The 19,864-nt window shown below is 45.5% G+C and overlaps 2 protein-coding genes and 1 long non-coding RNA gene across 8 annotated transcripts; 1 reads left to right on the forward strand and 2 right to left on the reverse strand.

Annotated features, from left to right (window-relative positions):
• Positions 1-23: 23 nt before the first annotated feature.
• On the reverse strand, positions 24-4,499 carry LOC121596276 (phenoloxidase-activating factor 1). Its single transcript, XM_041921071.1, has 5 exons — positions 4,173-4,499; positions 2,562-2,969; positions 2,121-2,229; positions 836-1,020; positions 24-581 (listed from the first exon to the last, which is right to left on the reverse strand). The coding sequence occupies exons 1-5, from the start codon at positions 4,285-4,287 to the stop codon at positions 160-162; spliced, it is 1,239 nt and encodes a 412-aa protein (XP_041777005.1). The 5' UTR covers positions 4,288-4,499; the 3' UTR covers positions 24-159.
• On the forward strand, positions 2,223-3,721 carry LOC121596280. Of its 2 annotated transcripts, none has more exons than XR_006005268.1 (4): positions 2,223-2,309; positions 3,169-3,348; positions 3,415-3,432; positions 3,496-3,721. It is a non-coding gene; the product is annotated as an uncharacterized LOC121596280 (long non-coding RNA). The 2 variants fall into 2 exon arrangements; XR_006005269.1 differs by having other exon boundaries at positions 2,223-2,305.
• A 1,675-nt stretch (positions 4,500-6,174) lies between the features above and the next one.
• Positions 6,175-18,819, reverse strand: LOC121596277 (ethanolamine-phosphate cytidylyltransferase). 5 transcript variants are annotated; one of them, XM_041921075.1, is made up of 7 exons: positions 18,157-18,819; positions 12,615-12,752; positions 10,825-10,937; positions 10,016-10,082; positions 9,866-9,948; positions 8,249-8,734; positions 6,175-8,164 (listed from the first exon to the last, which is right to left on the reverse strand). In XM_041921075.1, exons 1-7 carry the CDS (start codon positions 18,225-18,227, stop codon positions 8,019-8,021), a joined length of 1,104 nt encoding a protein of 367 aa, XP_041777009.1. In that variant the 5' UTR covers positions 18,228-18,819; the 3' UTR covers positions 6,175-8,018. The 5 variants fall into 5 exon arrangements, with proteins under 5 accessions (XP_041777009.1, XP_041777007.1, XP_041777006.1 ...); XM_041921073.1 differs by having other exon boundaries at positions 8,249-8,794; positions 9,836-9,948; XM_041921072.1 differs by having other exon boundaries at positions 8,249-8,797; positions 9,836-9,948.
• Positions 18,820-19,864: the final 1,045 nt, after the last annotated feature.

Raw genomic sequence — 19,864 nt, forward strand, 5'->3', positions numbered from 1 at the left:
TTGAACAGAAAGAACGTTGTTAAAATACGCATTTGCTCTTTATTTTCCATTTCTCTCGTGCACACCAACATAACACAACACAAACAAACAAACACAGTTTCAAAACCGACAGTATTTACAATGTAAAAGCTCCTTCAACTCTCCCCTCCGCCCCTCCCATCACACAAACACCTTCGGCGAGTTCGCCTCAATCCACGGCGCGTAGTGTGCGATCGAGGTGTACACGCTCGGCATGTTCAGTGCGCCGCACGTTTCCGCCCCGAACGACATAATGCCGATCTGGGCGTACCGGCCCTGGTCCCGTATGATCAGCGGTGCCCCACCGAACCCATGGCAAGCATCCCGCCCCTCCCCGCCCGCACACATCCACTCGCCATCGATCGATTGGGGCGACTGTAGCGCACCGGTTGAGGCGTACGCCCGTACGCACTTGTCCCACGACGTGAGCGGCACCTCGAGGCTTTGCAGTTCCGGCGATTTGGCGGCACTGGTCGACAGCTTGCCCCAGCCAATGATCTGTACCCGGCGGCCAACGGTCAGGTCCTGCTTGCGCGCATGAAGACATATCGGTTGTGCAGCGACTGGAAGGGATTTTGGGAACGGTGAGTAATAAGTGGGTGGTGGGATGGTAGCGAAAAGTTACAATTTCACGGTCAGTGAGCACCCTTGCGCTGCCGATCCCCCCACTCCGGATGAATTTGAATTTTTACCCCACGTGTGAATGACCCTCAAAACCAGAGAGGGCCACGGTCGGGGCCACGTGACCACCCCACGTTTTAAGCGACCAAATTCGAAACAAACAAAAACAAAACATGACACAGAACGGTGTACTTACCGGTGTAGTTGATGGGCGTGCGGAGTATTAGCAGCGCAATGTCATGATGGTACTGGCCCTCGATGTAGTCCGGATGGACAATGATCTGGCTGACGGCGTGGTTGATCGCTACCGGTGCACAGAATCCGGTACTTCCGCAATCCGGATCGGTGCGCGTATCGTAGTCGCCCACCCGCACCGATGAGCTGTGGGAGAGAATGATCATTAAGGAGAAGGGGGGGGTTAGGAGAATGAACGTAGAACAAGTTGAATTGCAAATGAAACGTAACGCGAAGCTAATAGCCAACTAGAAATAGACGAATCCACACATTGCATGTGAAAAGAAAGGTCGCACAGTAAATTTGTTTCCGACCGGTTGGGCTATGGTGGTGGGTATAGCGCACAAACATGTCATTAGGCAAACGACATTAGCAAGAGACACGTTAGGAGAAGGGATTTTCCCATAGAGCGTTCCAAAAAAAAAAAATGAGGGGAAGGGAGAATTTGATAAAAATTTGAAAAACAAGCTTACGCAACCAGCTGTAATATCAGTCATTTTTGGTGCCGTGACTAGGATGCAAAGGAACGGTTGCTTTGGGATGGCAACATTGCGAGAGACTGTAAACCCCTGCTTACTTTGTTGTTGTGGATTCTCTAATAGGAGAAATCTAACTCGATTCCAACAAGCAGTATTCGAGTTTAGAACTTCTTTCGAATATTATCTTATTTAATTGTTTTTTTTTTTTTTAATGTCGATCCATCAAATGTGGAAATTGCAGAAAACTTTACGACTTCCTATAGAAATCACCGTAGCGTTAACCCTTTTCCATTTAAATTTTCAATTCGGCACAGAATCATCTCGATTGTCAGAACAGAGTAGGCCTGAATTTAAGCCATTTTTGCTGCCGTGACTAGGATGCAATGAAATATTGCAGCAACGGTTGCTATGGAGTGCAAATTATGAACCCATTCTCTGTTGCTCTAATGCTTCTAGTCGACCAGCCAGCAATAATTAAACTTACAAATGGTGGACGCGTAGGCTCGAAAAAAAAACGCTGTTAACAATTAACGGGGCTTTTTTTCAATGAAAAAAAAACTGCACACTCATTGGGTAACAGGATATGAAAGTCATTGGGTTTGCAAATTTTCCACTTTACTTCTGTGCACTTCGACGCATTTTTTTTTAGATGAGAGAAAGTTGTGTGCGAAACTCATCGTAGCAGGCGGTGGAATAAAACAAAAATCGCATCGGTCGGTTGACGTGTTGTGCGCGCGAGACAATCGGGTTCGTCGCTTGTATACTTACAGCCGGTGACTTTCCGCCTTGGCCAGGGCACAGTGGGCCGACGTAAGAACGATCTGGCGCGCAATGATGGAGCCGGAGCAGGGAAAGATAAACGTCCCGGTTTTGGTATCTGTCGAGAGGGAAAGCAGTCCGAACGATTAGCGCGGGTCGAAGAACAGCAACGAGGGAAGCAACAACCGCCAACAGTAGGTGAGTTTGTGTGTGTACATTGTTGTTCCAACCATTAAACGGTCCAGATTGCCGTATCTCTGGCCTACGATCTGTGATGATTCGGATGAGTGTCTCTATCGTTTCATGGTTGAAGTTCACCTAATTAGAATAAATGTGCGACAGTTTACAAGCGAAAGGAAGGGGCGGACCCAACTCGAGGCGGCCTTGCGTGCTGTGTTGTGTTGTGCGTGTGCATGTTGGCGAGGTCGTCCAATGAAAAAAAAACCCTACTTTTGAATCCGATCCGAGCGACGAACGGGTACGCCCCGAGCCCGTTGTAAAAGTCGCCCTGCACGATGCTCTTCCCACAGGCCGCCGGTGCCCGCTGATCGTTGAACGTGGGCGAGGTGACGACGCGCGGACAGCAAACGTGCGGCTCGTACTCGTTCACGCCGCAGGAAAGCGAAAAATCCCCCCGATAGCATTGGCGCGATATCTCTAGCAGCAGCTCGGGACATTCGGCAAGCGGTACGCACTCGGTCAGCCCGGGACAGCTGACCCGGTAGAGGGCTTTCGATTGTTGTTTCTGGCCGGCGGATGTCGTTTCGGCTGAGGGGGAGGGTAGCTCGTCGTAGGTGATGGGGAGCGAGCGGGCCACGGTATTGCTGCCGGACGTTTCGCTTTCCTCGATGGTGTGTGCTGGAAGGGGGAGTTTTTTTTTGTACGAGAATATTTATTAGAAACAATAGTTTTGTTTGTAAATGAAAATAAAATAATATTAAATTAATTTAAATTATAATGATGTTTGCTAAAGAGGATAGAGGATAGGATGAGGATAGACCCAAGATAACTTACGAATATTCAGATCTCAATTGGAATCTTGTAATCATGTTTGCAGACTGCTTGGATTTTCTAACTTGTTTTATGGAACGCAATTGCAATTTGATGAAGAAAATCAAACGAGAGAGGCATTTGAAATCGAAGCAGGCGTGAAACATATCAACCCTTGAAGATGACTGTTAAAATACGCTGAGAAAATTGGAGTATATTCTCAAACGATTAGTGCGCTTTTTAGCAGGTAAATGAGTGATAAAAAGAAAATAATAATTAATCAAACAGATTTCTGTTATCTCGCATGTTTCAGTTTGATTAATGTAGTTTGGTATGTATGATCTTTTGAATGTTTTTTGTTCTTCTTTTCATTGATTTTAATCCAATTTTTCAGCAATGAATCATATCACTTCACAACTGTCAAATTATTGTTCTCGATCCCGATTCCTGGCTAGAATTTGTCTGTCGAGCACGAAAGGCTTGAATCGTTTTTCCGATCGACAGATCACGTAGACGATATTTCATGGGCGAAATTCGACATATTTCTATGGAAACGTCCTAAACTATTTTTCAAAGTGGGGTTGTTTAATTGCAAATTAAACCATTTTTTTTACAATTTTGAACTTGACGTTGAAACATCTCGAATAATTTGGGGCGGTCCCGTAGTACAGTCGTCTACTCGAACGACTCAATAACATGATCCTCATGGGTTCAAGTCCAGAATGGATCGTCCCCCCGTAGCAATGATTTGACTATCCAGGCTACGTGGTAATGAATTCAGTCTCGAAAGCCTGTGTATAGGCCGGCATGGCCGCGTAGGACGTTACGCCAAATAGAAGAAGAAGAATAATAATAATAAGCCTGATACGATTTTAATTGATTTATCAATCTTGTACAACTTCTCGAACATACTTTTTACTTATGCAAACTGCAGCAAACATTGCTTAAACATTATATTTGATATGCCTATACTGTAGGTCTTATTCTAGAAATTTACTCTTTGTTTGAGTCTACATTAAATTCTAACCGTAATCGCCTTAACACTCAACATTCAATGCTTGCTATCATTACCATTGCTAAGCCACGTAAAGCACAGCACCGCACAGAACACAGTCCTCCTCCTAACGGACCAACAGTAGTTGTCAGGCCTCATCATCATACTAAAGCAGCTTTTCCTGTTCCGCATATCGTTCTATGCTAAAAACCTCTAATCACATTCACTAGCAAAAAAAAAGTTCACTTCTATCACAATAAACTTTTTCTAACTTCACTTCCGAACAAATTAACTTCAATTCAGCAATAGCACTCTTAGCCCTTCCGTTTGTGGACCGGTTTTTCACCACACATTCGCTCGTCTGCACATGCAAATCACAACTGACGACGCGGGTGTAACGATTTTCCAGCTCACCAAAATGCGCGACCTAGCCTAGTGGATGGGTGGGTGCGTACCCATGTGTGTGTGTGTGTGTGTGTGTGTCATTCGGTGTTGATCCGTATGGTCAGTCAGCCAAGTCAGTGCGACAAACGCGTAATGGACGGTGGCGGACGGGTGATGTCTTCTTTCCCTTGCCTGTGCGGTGTGTGAGGTAGCGAATGCGAATTTTCACTCTCATTTTCCAGCATCATTCTACGGCTCGTTGGCTCGTGGTAACCCTTTGTTGCATGGCTTTGTATGGCAAGTTGGGTTTGCCTGTCTGTAACAAATAAAAAAGTTGGCATTTTACTTCAAAAATGATAAGCGCAAAACGTTAGATTTTACTTCAACAATGTTGAGATAAGGACGGAAGCACGTTAGATTTTGAACCAACAGTGGCCCTCTAGTGGGAAAAAATGTAAACCATCGAGACGTGTATGTTTCACCTTTCAAGGTCTGTTTCAAACCTTTAGAATTGAAAATGGAAAATGTGCTTACTTACTTAAATCTTCATGAAAGAGGATCAAAATGCACGCTGAAATACCTTCCTTCAAGGGTTAATTTGAGGACATATGTACCACAAAAAAAAACCCCATGCCATCACAATCAAATCAGGCTGTAATCCCTCCCAACAAACAATTCGATATGGAACCGTGGTGTCACCTGCCCAGTTGAAGAGTTGCTATCGAAGAGGGGGAGGGGGGGGGGAGAGTCGAATCGGTACAGGGAGGCAACCGACGTACCCATTATCTTAATGGTACACGGGGTCCACTCACTACCGCACCCTACAGGGCGTATTTAGAACGATTTAGAACGAAACCAGTAGCCTGATGATGTGCTGTTGTGCGCGCCCGCACATTCAAGAGATCAATCAGCAGCAAATGTTCCACCGATTCGAGCCACAGTGGGTCTGGTGTATTTGCACCAGCACCTAACACTAGATGATCCATATTGATCATCGAGCGATCGAGGACGGCGTGTGGTTTGGTTGAAGGTCATACGCCGCCGGATGGTAATTAGCGTTCCGGTTTTAGGTGCATTGGTTTTGATAAAATCGGGATTTAGTAACACAAAAACGTGTTTTTTAAAACTATTACTTCATACCTCACGAAACATTTGGAGCGTACCGATTAAAGGTTTAAGTGGTGAATTTTTGTACAAAATAAAAACGTTTTTGGTACAAAGATTTTCTTCCCACCCGCGGCATGCCGAACGAAACGTTTACTATCTCCCGTCGTGTCTAGGGGGGAAGTCGGGCGTGTAATGATTCAATAAATTGTTCATCCGCTGGGTGGTTGTGCACAATGTGCAAACTGGAAGATCGCTGATGACGCGCACCAGTATAACAGCAAAAGTGCAAAAATGGTTCTCTATGCAATGATTTCATTACCCCCTCACACAAACGCGCGCGCGGTCGTTTCACCGATTTGCACCGACAGATTGACGGATTGAGGTTGATGGGATGAGATGCGTTGTTGTGTGCTTTTTTTGTTGTTGTTTAGTTACATTTTTTATCACAATAAAATCGGCCTGATTATGTGTGGTGCATTACACAACTGATTGTCATGTGTGGTGTTTGCACTCTAGAATGTAATGTCATACCATTTCCCATGCGACGGCTTTTTCGGATATTTGCAAAAACGCCAAAACAAATCTAGATTTCCATCTTTCGCATTTCGTATGCCCCGAAGATATTATTATTTGGTTTCCAGTTTTTTTTATAATTTTCATGTGTGTTTGTGGAGTGTTGTGTTTTTTTTTTTGTTATACAAAGTTTGTAAATTTGCAATATCGGACTCGTGCAGGCGCGCTCTGCCTCTCTACAACACTGAAAACCGGGGGGAGGAGGAGTTGTTTGGCTTAACAAAGCGAGCTAGCTACTAGGCATCCGAAACACACAGAAACTCCCAGAGTAAAGGGCTCCGGTGGCTTCCACCCTTTAAACACCACCAGTCCGCCACGCCATACAGCCATAGCAGCTATGAGCCGTTGCAGTATCTATGTACACAGGTTCAATTTTTAACGTTTTTTCTCTCTCTCTCCTTCTTTTGATTGATTTTAAAAGGGACGAGCCCGCGCATAGGCTTTCACTTTTGTTTTTATTCCTGCTCTGAACCCCTATTTTCGCTAGCCGCACATAATAGCAGTAATATTACAAACGTGTGTTACACATTCTTCTCCTCTTGTGATGAAGCAATCTCTCGCACCAGAAAAAGAAAATAAAAAAATAGAAAGGAATCTCAGCTTCACAGCTACATCATTATTAAAGGGGGATCGCGCGCGCAGATTTGAAATTACACAAGCGATCGATCATTGGATAAGTAGTAGTTACGTTAAATATACATATATAGTAGTAGTTATAGCGTACAGTCGCTTCCCTAAACCTTAGGCTGTTGTGTTTTGGGGTGTTTTTGTGTGTGTGAGTGTGTGTGTGTTGTTTGTGATTTATCCTTCATTCTTTTCCTCTTTTACACCTTTTTGTTTTACTGTGTTCATAATGTTCCTGTGCTAATTAGCTAATAATTTACTCACACACAATTGCACACACACACGACCACTTTTCTCTTGTCGCTTCTCTTAATTGAAATCTAAGCTTTTGTATACGTCACTTTCTTTCCCTATTCCGCTCAACATATATAGCACAAATAAAACATAAATACAAAAAAACGAAACTACTCAATTTGGTGTGATACAATATTTTAAACAAAATCTAAAAAAACAAACCCGCGTCTTTCCACAATCTATGCCCACTCACACACATACAGCGCAGTGTTGGGTGTTTTTTTACTCTTATTTGGCGACAAAAAACTGAGATTCTACTATTTTTTGTAATTTCGTGTGCGCCCATGTGTCCCTCCTTTTTTGACTCTTTTTCTTCTTCTTGTTCTACCCCACCGGTCGGGTCGGTCAGGTTTCCCAAAACGAAACCTCTCCTCCTCTTTCGATGGTGGTGGAAACGAAATGAAAGAACAACTACATCTATATCTCTCTCTACAATTATTGCTGTTGTGTTGCATTAAAAACGTTAGATAAATAACTAAAAACAAACACTGTCGACTCTCTTGATAAAACAACCAAAAAATCTCCCACATTAGGCTGATAATATGACGCACACGAAGCGGTCGCGCTGAACTAAATTGTAACTATAACCGGGGATTTGCTTGTTTGTTTGTTTTTTGTTGTGTTAAGCAGGTAAATAACATTCGTCACTTCCTCTTTCAGCCTCGCATCTAACCTCTTCTTTACGTTAACTAAAAACTAAAAACAGACAAATAAACAGGAATGATACGGCGATACAATAAACACGGCGCGCTAGACACACATAAACACATTCGCCACGCCATACGACACACACACGTCAACTCAAGTTAACATATACACAAAACACACGGAGACGGGAAATTTGAACTTCTTTAGCTGCTGCTACTGCTGCTGCTGCTGCATCTCCTCTACTGACGACGACGACGGTCATCATCATTGTCGCCGTCATCGGCGTCATCGGGTCAACCGGATTTCTGGGCCAGCTTCACCTTCTGCATCGCCTCGTACACTTCAATCTCCTTCTTTTCCTTCTTTTTGTTGCGCTGCTCAAACTCGAGCCGATGGCGAATGATTCTTTCCACAATGTCTTCCGTCGTGATGGTGTTGCCTGCAATACAAAAGAAAGGACATTTCACGATTAGTACTCGTGCCACACTTTGTTTCACATCTCGTCATTGAGCGTCATGCTTACCGGAATCAATCAGCATAAACTTGCCCATCTGCTTTGGTATCGCGTACGGATCGATATTACCCACATCCAGCGCAATGTGCGTCTGACCGTGGCACACCAGGCCCACGTTAAAGTGTTCCATCAGGTCGGCCGTCACCGAGTACGGGGCGCCGATCACCACCTCGTTCACGTACTTGCAGGCCAGCACACTTAGCACGCGCTCGTGCAGGTTCATGATCGGATAGTTGCCGCCCTTGTACTGGTTCACGACCGGGTCGGTGTGCAGCCCGACGATCAGATAGTCGCCGTGCTCCTTCGCCTTCTCCAGGAAGTCCAGATGGCCGACGTGAAACAGGTCGAACGCACCGGCCACGTACACGATGCGGTCGGTCGGCTTCGGCGCCTTGCCGTCACTGAACTGGATGATTTTTTGCGTCGTCGGCAGGAACTGGGAGCAGCCGGTCCAGGGGCTGCGGGCCGTATGGTCCTGGCCGAGCTGGGACGAGCCTAGGATTTGTAAGCGTTGTTCATTATACCGCTTCAGCAATGCTTCTAGCGCGTCTACATCTTCTTGTTGTGGTGAGAAAGAGCGCAGAGGGGTGGATTTCGGTTGAAGAGAGAGAGAGAGAGAGCGGGAGCATAGAAGGGAGGAACAGAAAGAAAGGGGAAGAGGCTTGGTGGTTAAAGCAGGCATGCAGGTTAAGTAAAAAAAAGCGGGGGAATGTTAAGTGGGGTTGTTGCTGGGAGGTATCAAGGCAGGCATGGGCAGGCAAGCTGTGCGAGTTATGAGCATGAAACGACAGGATGACAGACGAAGATCTCAGTACAGAATAGGACAAGGTTTTCCAGGTGTTCTGATAGTTGTGAGATACTACTCTCACCCTTTCCTATTGGATATTCGGCCGTATCGGGGAGATCGTTCGTCGAAGAGCGTTCGTCGCTCATGAGCTCATGAGGCAGAACAAAACCTAGACGGTTTTCTAATTTTTTTATCATAGAGGGCTATGAAATGAGTGAAAGTGAGCGTCGCGGCGAACGTTCCCGGGAACGAACGAGCTCTCCGATACGGCCGATTAACTTTATATTTTGGAAATTGGACTCTATGGCACCCTTTTGTAGAGGTTCCTTGGAAATTCTTATTAGATATGTCCAACAAGGGTACTAGAGTCCAATTCCCATTATATTAAGTTCATTTCACAGAAGAAAGAGTTCATAAAGTGTCCCACAGTTATGAGAACTCCTGGAAAACCCTGTAACAGTTGAAAAGAGGATACAACCACGAATCGAAAGATTAAATAAGCCATTAGACACACACACACACACACTCTCTCTCTCTCCATGTTCTCGACTGAAAGTGTCGGAGAGAGGAGAGTGCAGGGGTACGGATAGCAAATTCTAAGCAGGTATAATGCATTACGGAGAGCTAGAAGACGACTGTGCGCCTTCGTACGATCAGTTTGGTAAAGCTACGTGTGGTAAATTAAATCTCTGAGCGATATACACACACACACACAAACACACAACAAAACGCACGCAGAGAGCAACGCAACGCAGCGAAACAAAACACGCAGACGAGAATGCGAGAGTAATGTGGAGATGAATATTTACCATCTTTCTCAACCTCATATTCCTTATCACCTTGCTTAAAATGGTTCTTGGTAAGGAGTAGCATGCGTCCGACCAGATCCGTCGTCGAAACTCCCGCCGTCCTCGATACTTCCCTGGAAAAATAGAATGAAGAAGCCATTAGCCACTTTGAACAAAAAGAGAATCTTTTTTTAAACTTACTTGTATCGCTGTGCCTTTTTGACTAGATGGTACGTGTCCACACCGTCCGCTGTAAGGGTGATGTCATCTGAAAGTGGTAATTAAAACGAATTTAATGTTAGAATCATCATTAGCAGTTTTATGAAACATTTTTAGAAGATAATGGATGCTCGTTGTAAGCTGGAAGAGGAATTGAAGGTTCCCTGAGTTGGCCGTCGCGAACGGCCTACGGTCCAACGGTCAAACGTCTACCTCTCAATGCCAATCAATCGATCGATCACGATCGTGCACACAACCCCCGCAGAATTTAGCGCCGTAGTAAACAATTTCTTCCAGCTCGCTGATTAAAGGGTCAGTGCTATTTCGTCCCGGGGAGTCACAGCACCAACGCTACACCACCGTTTCGGAAGTATCGTTTGATCGCTTGGTTTCATTCCCGTCCAGGGGCCCTGGGTCAATTGAAGATTGCAATACCGCGCTGCAGCCACGCTGGGCCACGGAAGCAACAACGTCGTCACCGTAAGACCGGCCGCGAGACCGGCGGTTCATTGCAAGGATTGGTATGTGTGTATGTGATCCCGGATCTGGCTTCGGAACGAGGTCGTCAGTTTTTTTTTACTATGTGCGTCGGGAAGGAAGAGGCAGATAAGGCGGACGACGACAACATCATCACACCACTCCGATCGAGCAAGAGATTGGGGTTGCGCGCCGATAGTGGACGGAGGTCAAAATACGCATCGCAGGATGAGTCGGTCGCGAGCGAAGCGTTCTCATTCATGCCGGCAGTGTTTGTTGTTGTTGTAGGGTATGATCGCTATGCTGAAACTTACCACCGTGCACGCAGAAGTCACAGTCGTACTTGTCGAGCGTTTCGAGCGTTGTTACGTACGGCGCGTCTTCCACCACCTCATCGACCCATTTGATGCCACGAACCATTTTGTATCTACAAAGAGGAAAAGGTTGAAAGACATGCATTAGTTCTTTTATCTAGCCATCTTCATAAAAGTATGTTAATATCGATCATTCTGAGAAGGAAAATGCATCTTTCTTACGATCTTCCGAAACCGAAATGTCACGTGGCCGAATGGCACACGTTGCCTAGAAATGCAATCAAACAAACGTGCGTTACAGCCGTTATCATCCTTCAAATACGGTTCATTCAAGATACTTTTCCACCTCAACGGCTGTGTGAGGCTGGCAAGGTTTCAACTATCATCCTCCCTATTCTCCTTCCATTCCTCCCCGCAAAGGAGGACGCTCGTTGATAGCATAACTGCTGCTGCTACTGCTACTACGCGGTACTTTGCCGGTTCGTTGTCTCTGATAAGTGGGACCCACCGGTCAATATACATTTTTCTTCGTGTAAATGGGAGTTTAAAAAAGTGCACTCTCTCTCACTCTGTCTCCCTCTCTCTCCCTCTCTCTCTCTCTCTCTCTCTCTCTCTCTCTCTCTCTCTCTGTCTCTCTCTCTCTCTTATTGTCGTTTTGTGCGCGAGTCTAGCGCACCCACCAATCAGTAGCGCTGTGTCGCTGTGTCTTTGGTACAACGCTCCAGGTCCCATTTGCACTTGCCAAGCCATGCCGCTATCTCAAATCAGCAGCACTTGGGCCGGGCATAAACGTCTAAGGAAAGGGGAGAGTTCCTGGTGGAGGGGGGGGGGGCTAGTGAGTCGTTCGATTGCGTTCCAAAGTTCGCGCTTTCTTTGCGGCCCTCTATTGAACTCTGGCGGGTATTGCAGGAGCTGACGGTAACCACCACCACGAGGTCCCGGCGCGTTTCGTACTGGCAGAACGCGGTTCAGAGAGAAAAAAAAAACACACACACACATTCCAAGAACACGGAGCATTATCAGGCCTCATGCCTGGCAGGGCATGTGCTTCACGTTCCCTCCATTATTCGTGATCGATCGTGCGCGCTACAAATAATAACGCTGAAACCAACCCAAGCATTAAATGGCGCCAATGTAGCATTAAAGCGAACATGTATGGTTTACACACTGTTCTCATTGGCGCAAACAAAAAATGGCTCAACAAAACATGTTTCGGTTCAGCGCTTCGGGCAACTTCCGCGACCTCCTGTACCCCCTGGGAACATTATCAAAGCGCCTTGAGGAGTCTATTATCATCACGTCAGAAGGTCGCGCCAATGTACCGAAAACTAAAGGGAATCTCGGCTAAGAAGCTTCTCCTTCGGGTGTGTGTGTTTTTTTTCCCTCTCAGAGATCTCTGTACCTTCGGGCGACACCGCCGCCGACCGACCACACTATCGCTCATTGGGGAGGAGACCCCCTGATAACCGGTCACGTAAACCGGGTTAAAAACGGGGGATAAGGATTTGCGCACGTCATCGGCCGGGTTGTAACGACGAGCGCCGGTGGCGTGACACTTGCGTAATCGATTCAGGTCGGGGCGGTGTGGGGGATTAGATAAAGAAGGTGGCAACACAGAGACAGTACAGCCTACGCCAGTCTGAAATGATCGAACAGTCCCCAGTAGCAGTATTATCGGAGGTCAAGAGAAAGAGCGCGATTTTTCAGCAACATTCACAGCGGGTCAAAACGGGAAAAGAAGAAAAAAACATATATTAAATGAAAAAAAAAAAATCATTTCAAAACGTTACCTTTCCTCCTGCGTAAATACTGGCGGGCCCTTGTTCTTGGTAATGTCCTCGTCGTTATGGATGCCGACCACCAGCTTGTGGCCGAGCGCCTTCGCCTGGCGGAGGGAATTCGCATGTCCAAAGTGTACCATATCGTAGCTGCGGGAGCGGAAAAAAGAGAAAAAATAATGACAAAAACAATCAATAAGCAATCAATATGGGATGGGAAATAGTAATTACTTTTGTGTTGCTGGTAACAAAAAAAATCCACCCAATGCTCCTCCCCAGAGGGATTTTTATTAAATAATTTACAAACCATAAGCTTCATATTGCGTAGGGTTGGTGCCACACACAGTGGTGCTTATTTTCTTATCGCCACGGTAACACACGTGTCTTGGGGGAGGTGGAGAGAAGTAAAAGAAGAGAAACCCGACTTCCTCCCTCCCCAGGGGACACACCCCGAGACATTACGACAAGCGGTGAAGCAAAGGAAAAGGTCACACGACTGACTGATATTACTATTTGCTAATTGCGTGCCGTCCGGGTTGTCCGCGTGCTGCCGCCAGTAGCGGTGCCGGGTGTGTAGTTAGAAAATCTTCCGAAACGTGACCCGCTTAACGAGCAATGCCGAAGAAATTAAGCAACAACCAGGCAGCAGGCTTGCAATGGCAATGCAACGATGACTCGTGTCGTCGTGTCCACAGTAACGAGTAAGGGAAAGCGGTGCGAAATGGACATTTAAGCAGTTTACGGAATATTCCTTTTGAATTTGCCACAACACACCATTATTCTTACATTATTATATGTCTCCACCATTTACAGGGTTTTCCAGCGGTTCTCATAGTTGTGCGACACTTCCTTGACTCTTTGTTAGCGGAAAGTGAACTTCATATGATGGAATTTGGACTCTATGGCCCCTTTTTTGGAGAGGCTGCTTGGAATTTCTAATTCGATTTGTCCAGCAAGAGTACTATAGAGTTCAATTCCCATTACATTACAGGGTTTCCCACGATTTATTGGTCAGTTCCCATGATTTTTTGGTGCGTTCCCACGATTTTTTGGTCGTATCCCATAGATTTTTGGTTCGTTCCCATAATTTATTGGTATTTTCCGATTGGATATCAATACAATTGGACCAAAAAATTCTGGGAAACGACCAAAAAATCGTGGGAACGCATCAACAAAATATGGGAACCCACCAAAAATTGATGGGAACCGACCAATAAATCGTGGGAAACCCTGTAAGTTAATTTTGCGTAAGAAAGAGACAATTACGTGTCCCACAGCTATGAGAACTCCTGGAAAAAACCTGTACGAGATTCAAAAATGGGCATTTATAAACAAAACGTGAAACGTCAAAACACTGTGGAAATATGGGCCAGAACAACTGCGCTTAGCTAATGGTCTATGCTGTAGCGCACGTTGCGTTTCGTGAAATGTACTCTCTTCCTATCTTTTGTTTTGCGCTGTTCAAGAAAGCTCTTAAAATTCTTTCAATAATATATTCTTAAAAGAAAAACACGTTTACACATTTCAATCTACAAAATCAAATCTTTTGAAGGTGTGCGCCTGTAATCATTATTGTGGGGACAAATACAACACACCACAGCCTCACCATGCGCCATATGTCAAAAGTATCTGCTCATTTTGCCAAAAGCATAACTGCTCACATCAAGCATTGTTGTATTTTTTTAAAATACATATTAGTAAAAATACTCATTCAAGTGCCATGCTTTCTCTGGAAAAATTGTATAGAAATGTCATATCTTAAAAAAAAAATATACAATGTAAAACTTCCACGCATGCCTGTGACAGAGCATTAAGCTTATTTTCAATGTGGCAAAAACTACATCAATATGCTACTACATTTTATTTTGTATTTTTCTTTGTTTGTTTCTATGTTCTTTGTTATTTGTTATTTAAGGGTTGAAAAATTTGCATGATGTTCATAGAACACTCCAACAAATAATACATTTTGAGCAGTGGAATGTATCTTTGCTGTAAAATAATGCTTAAATAGAGGGTGCCCATTTTGCCCCCCTTTACCCCGTCGCGAGTCCGTCGCAAGGTCAACCGCATTACTCTCTCGCTGGCGTATGTGAATGGGATGTCCTTTGCTCCATAAATAGAGAAATGCGACCCTAATGCGGATAAGTTTACTTGATTTGTTTCCTTGGTTGATGGCGTTTCCATATGAACCACTTTTACACAACAATACGCCAATGCGAAGGTAAAACTTTCCAGTACCACACCTTTCAAGTACAAAACCAATTCTTATCGCTCGCTCAATAATACCGCGGAATGTTTCACCGATGACTGTAAAAACAACGGAGGGTGAGGATACGAGTACTGCCGGAAGTAAACATTGGAATGCCATCGGAGATACCCCCGGGCTTGGGGTGTTGTTCTGATGGGTGTGATGAATAATCATTATCATTGTAGCGTCCCACAAAAGCGTGTGGTTTTATCTTATCTTGCTAGCGCACTGGCTTTAAAATACGTTACACGATACATTACGCCACGCGAGAGTTTCAGTGGAAAATAATAATTAAAAAAAACGTTCAAGAAGTGTGGCAATAAATGCAACTGCTCGTACAATTGTTTTACAATCAAATTGAGACCCGTCATGCTGCACACTCACCCTGGCATTAGTAATTCTAGGATTTAAAAATGGTAAAACCTGATGACTACTCGGATCACCACCAATCGAACGATTCGAGACGGTCAATGGACGATTAAAACGGGGTGCACAAACACATATCAAAAAAACTAAACTGCAACACAACTTATCGTAATGCACACGCGCATTTCTTCGTTTATGTTTACTCTCGCACCCACTAGGGGAGCAAAACAAAACAAAAGAAAAGACACACACACACACACTGCTTATCTCAATTTGCTCGACGCTACGAAACTGCAACTGCCCGTCTTGGGCCCTCTCAATCGCTCCCCCCTTTTGTTTTGGCGGAAGTTTCGCATGCATCGGTAACTCTAGACCCCGCGTAAACAAACCCGCCCCGGGTGAGTGCGATGAGGCGACCTTGACCTAGAGGAGCGCGTGTGTGTGTGTGTGTGCGAGTGGAGAAGGCTTTTCGCCCATCGGTGGTTGTGGTGATGGCCCCTTTTATCCTTCGCATTGAACACACCACCTTCGCAGGGCATGTTTTTGGACCGATGAGGATGCCGGAAAGAAAAGATTTGCTCCTTTATAAAACACGCTCTACACACTGCTGTACACGCTACTACTACTACTACTACTCTCTGGCAGTCCGGGAATTACTGTTAGTACTATTTTTACACTACCATTCACACGCGTCTCTTGGCCCTCCGCATCATCATCTCCGTAAACAGACTGCCGCGTAAATCGAGGCAACATGCCAGTTGGAAATCAAGGGCAAGCAAGCAAGCAAGCACGCTTTATTTGTTGGCCCCCCAGGAACGGAGATGTGGTAATGTAACGCGCGCATCGTTTTATGGGCTGTTTGTTGCTGGGGAAAACCTGTTTTCTACCGCGCTCCATCGTGCGGTTTCATAAATATGTATCATTAACAGCACCAGCAATGCAGGAATGAATTGAACGGGAAAGCATTGCGTGGCTGTGTGGTACAACGCTTAAAGAGAGAAGAGAAATGTATGCTTTAAAAAAAAAAAAACAGAGAAAAAAAGAGCCGTACGGTTTATGCACAACACACGTGCTTTTGTGACGCTTGGGGTACATATGCTTGGGATTTCTCTCGCTCTCTCTGCCTCTCTCTGTTTCTCTTTTTCGGGGCCAAGGTATGCGCGGTCCCGCGTTCTCCCTTTACACGGTCTTGCGCATTTTGTACGCCCGAACAGCCTGCAGCCTGCTGCTGGACGCTGATAGGTGTACGGGCTGAATCATACGATCTCGCGCGCGTGTTTTGATTAGTGCATCCCGTTTCGTTAGCTCTCTCTCTCTCTCTCTCTCTCTCTCACTCCTTTTCTCACACACATTGATGACCTTCCTTTCCCTGGTGCCAAAATGTTAACCCCCGCAAAAGGAGGGTACTTCGGAGGGGGATATGATTGTAACGTCATCCTCACGCTAGTTGATAGCGGGTTTTGTTTCTCACGCGTTGCTGTCAACGCCTTAAAGCGCAAGCGTTTCGGTCGGTGGCGTGTTTTTCTGGCACCGCCCGGCAAAGACCTCTGCCGTTGCAGGAAAGGAATGCGCGCCAGCAGCGAGGTTCATTCAACCTGGAGGTAGTGCAGCTGCTTTTGCTGGTACACAGCTCTCGTGTTGACCCCGCGCACACGGCTAGTTTCATTCAAACTTTGACGCGCCGTCACCACCACAAGCCAAAAGGTGACTTGGGCCAAAAGTTCATTCCATTGGTGGAAGTATTGGTGGGACGAGGGCAAGTTGTTCCACTACAAGGAAGCCGCGCTTGTTTCGCCGTTTGTTAAACGGTTCCTTCCTCCGTCTGCCATGCCCACCACCCGCGCTCCAAGCTGTTGTGGGGTTGTTGTTTTACCCCCACCACACTACTACCGCACGATGAATCATATACCGTTGCATCGATAAAAAAACTGCAGCTACTACCGCTCGTCGCTGTTTTGAGCGTTCTTTTTCCGCTCCTCGCTAAAAAAAAGAATAAAAATCATTTTGTGTTGAATGAAACATTCTTCCCTCACCACACGCTGCAATTGAGACAAAGTTGGGTTCACATTTGTACACATTACAGCAGCGGGCAAACAAAGAACAAACTTCCGTTGGCATCGCGTCGGGTCTGTGTACCGATTTAGACAGCAACAGCAGCAGTAGCACCAACAATCATCAACAACATCCTTCAACCTTCTTAGTAGGCTGCTGGTGCCGTTTGCTGCAATGTTGCTCGTTTGCGAAAACGGAAGTCTCTCGAGCGGTGGTGCTAGAGCAAAAAAGGAATTGTCCGCTCGCAAAAACACTCCGGACACAGCAGATGCACCTACTAACTGCAGTTTGCCGTAATTGCATAGACACACACTCGGTGTTTCCTTGTCGGTTTGATGGCCGATGTGCAGGCCAGACTTCGCCGCGTGCACACAGAACCGGAACATGTATTTGTGCCAAGCAGCAGGGTGGGTGGAAGTGCCGGACTGGTGTAACCTACAAAAACCAGGCACCTGGTGCACTTCCGTAAATAAATCCACGGAAAATGTGTGTTTTTTTACCTTTAAAGAAGCGCGCAATTTTTCTTCTACGCACGCACAAAAACACACGTAAAAAACGGTGCCGAAAAGGGCGTTTCTTGTTTTAAATTTTAAACCCGCCATCTCCGCGCTCTCCACCCCGCATTGCGCACTTTTGCGACCGCCGGTTCCCTCGCCCTCAGAATCAGCTGAGGTGGAGGAGAGTTATGAAAAATAGTTCTATTTTGGGAACATGCCAACAACAAACAACGCCTTGGCCGTCTCTGTCCCTTCTGCTGGTTAAGGTCACACAGGAGGGAAAATCCGAGCAAAAAAAAAAAGAAACCGTAAATCGTTCACCATCCATCGTAGTACACATTGCATCAGCGGGGGAAGAAAAAAAATGGCTTTTCCACCCATTACTACTTACCATCCATCGCACCAGACGCGCACTTCCTTGTCGGCGTTGCCGGAGTGGCCGTTTTCGTTCCGATTTGCCATTCTCGCTTCGCGTTCGCGCTGGATGCACTTTTGGGGCTTGATTTTTCGCGGGCGCTTTTCACTCCACCACGGAAAACTGGGCACGGAAACGCAAGCACGCACTAATAATACGCACACACACACACACGCGGCGGAGAGTGGAGTGGTTGGTCCGAACCGACGTTTGCGACGAATGAGCTCCGCTGGCCGGATGCTCGAGGCTTTTATGAATTATCACGGGGGCACGGAAGTGATAAGCGGACGGTGCTCGGACACACACGGAGACACACTGCACGCTCGGGGTGTTCGGTTGGGCCCGCTGGATCACTGCTAGAACACGCTAGAACACACCGGGCAGGGAGGGGGTAGACACGTAGCACCGAAAGATTGTGCTGGCAGCAAATGGAGGGCAGCGAACGGAGCCTCTTTCGATGGGTTTTCGCAGCTTTGCGTAGCGGTTTTGCACTTGAATCGATACGTTTTGCCGGACGAAAAGGTGACGAGATGCAGCTCCGTTCCGATTGGGCACTGTGCACTGTGTGTGCGTGTGTAGAGCTAGCGAGCGAATGAGGAGATTGCGTGAACGGGTGTGTGAGTGTATGGTGGCGTGTGTGTGTGATTTTTCTAATCTGCCTGCTGCGATGACAGCTGTGCGGCGCGGCCCAAGTAGCAAATTAGGAACCGAAGGCCAAGGTTGCTAGAGTAAATGAGATTAGGGTAATTTTTGGGATATTTTTGATCCCATGAATAGGTATAAACTGTTTTTTGCGCATTGAATCGATCGATGCGAGCGTACGCTAATAGATGGGAAATTTAAGGAATGCAAAGCGTAGTAATTGTGGTATATAAGAGGTAGAAGAAAAAAGAGAGCGATAAAGAGAATGAAAAATAAAGAAAATACTAGAATTCAAAGATGAGTGGACAAGGTATAAGACAAGAAAAAAGGGCAACAAAACACATTATCTGTAAAGTTAAAATGTATCATAATGATCCGAAATGCAAAGTACCTCATCTAGCCACTTCAGACAGATTTGAAAAAGTAAATTCATTGAATTCATCCTTGAAAAAAAAGAAAAGAAAGTCGCGCTATGCAGTTGTTATTTTGGTAGCAATCTATGCAATCAGCGCTGCAATCTCACTCAGTCCACAAAATCAACAGACGTTTTCGCTCTATCAGGTTTAAAGCCGTTTCCAGACACACTGAAAAAAAAAAACACCAATACGAAAAAAAACTGACAATCGAAAAATAACGCTTGTTTTTGTAAATAAAAAAACTATGTTTTGTTTTCTTCAATTTTGAAGAGAATACAGAAAAACGTGAAACGGTTCGCTCACAGGACGGCTAAAAAAAAATTAGTGTTGCTTGCATTTCATCAATCATTTTTTTATCATACAGGCGTCCCCCGAGTTACGACCCCCTCGAGTTACGACGATTCGCAGATACGACGATTTTGATTTTGACAGTTAAAAGTTGTCATTCACAAGAAATTGATGTATTTTTTGAATATCTGGGCTGATAACCGTTATACACACATTTCCAAAGATTTCACAACTACCCTATCATGAATATCTATATTGTGTACGGTTTTTTAAATATAATTATTACATTATCGGACATTATTTTAAATAAAATACACGATATCATAATTTCAAACTCT

This window comes from Anopheles merus, chromosome 3R (genome assembly GCF_017562075.2).
Source record: "Anopheles merus strain MAF chromosome 3R, AmerM5.1, whole genome shotgun sequence".
NCBI lineage: Eukaryota > Metazoa > Arthropoda > Insecta > Diptera > Culicidae > Anopheles > Anopheles merus.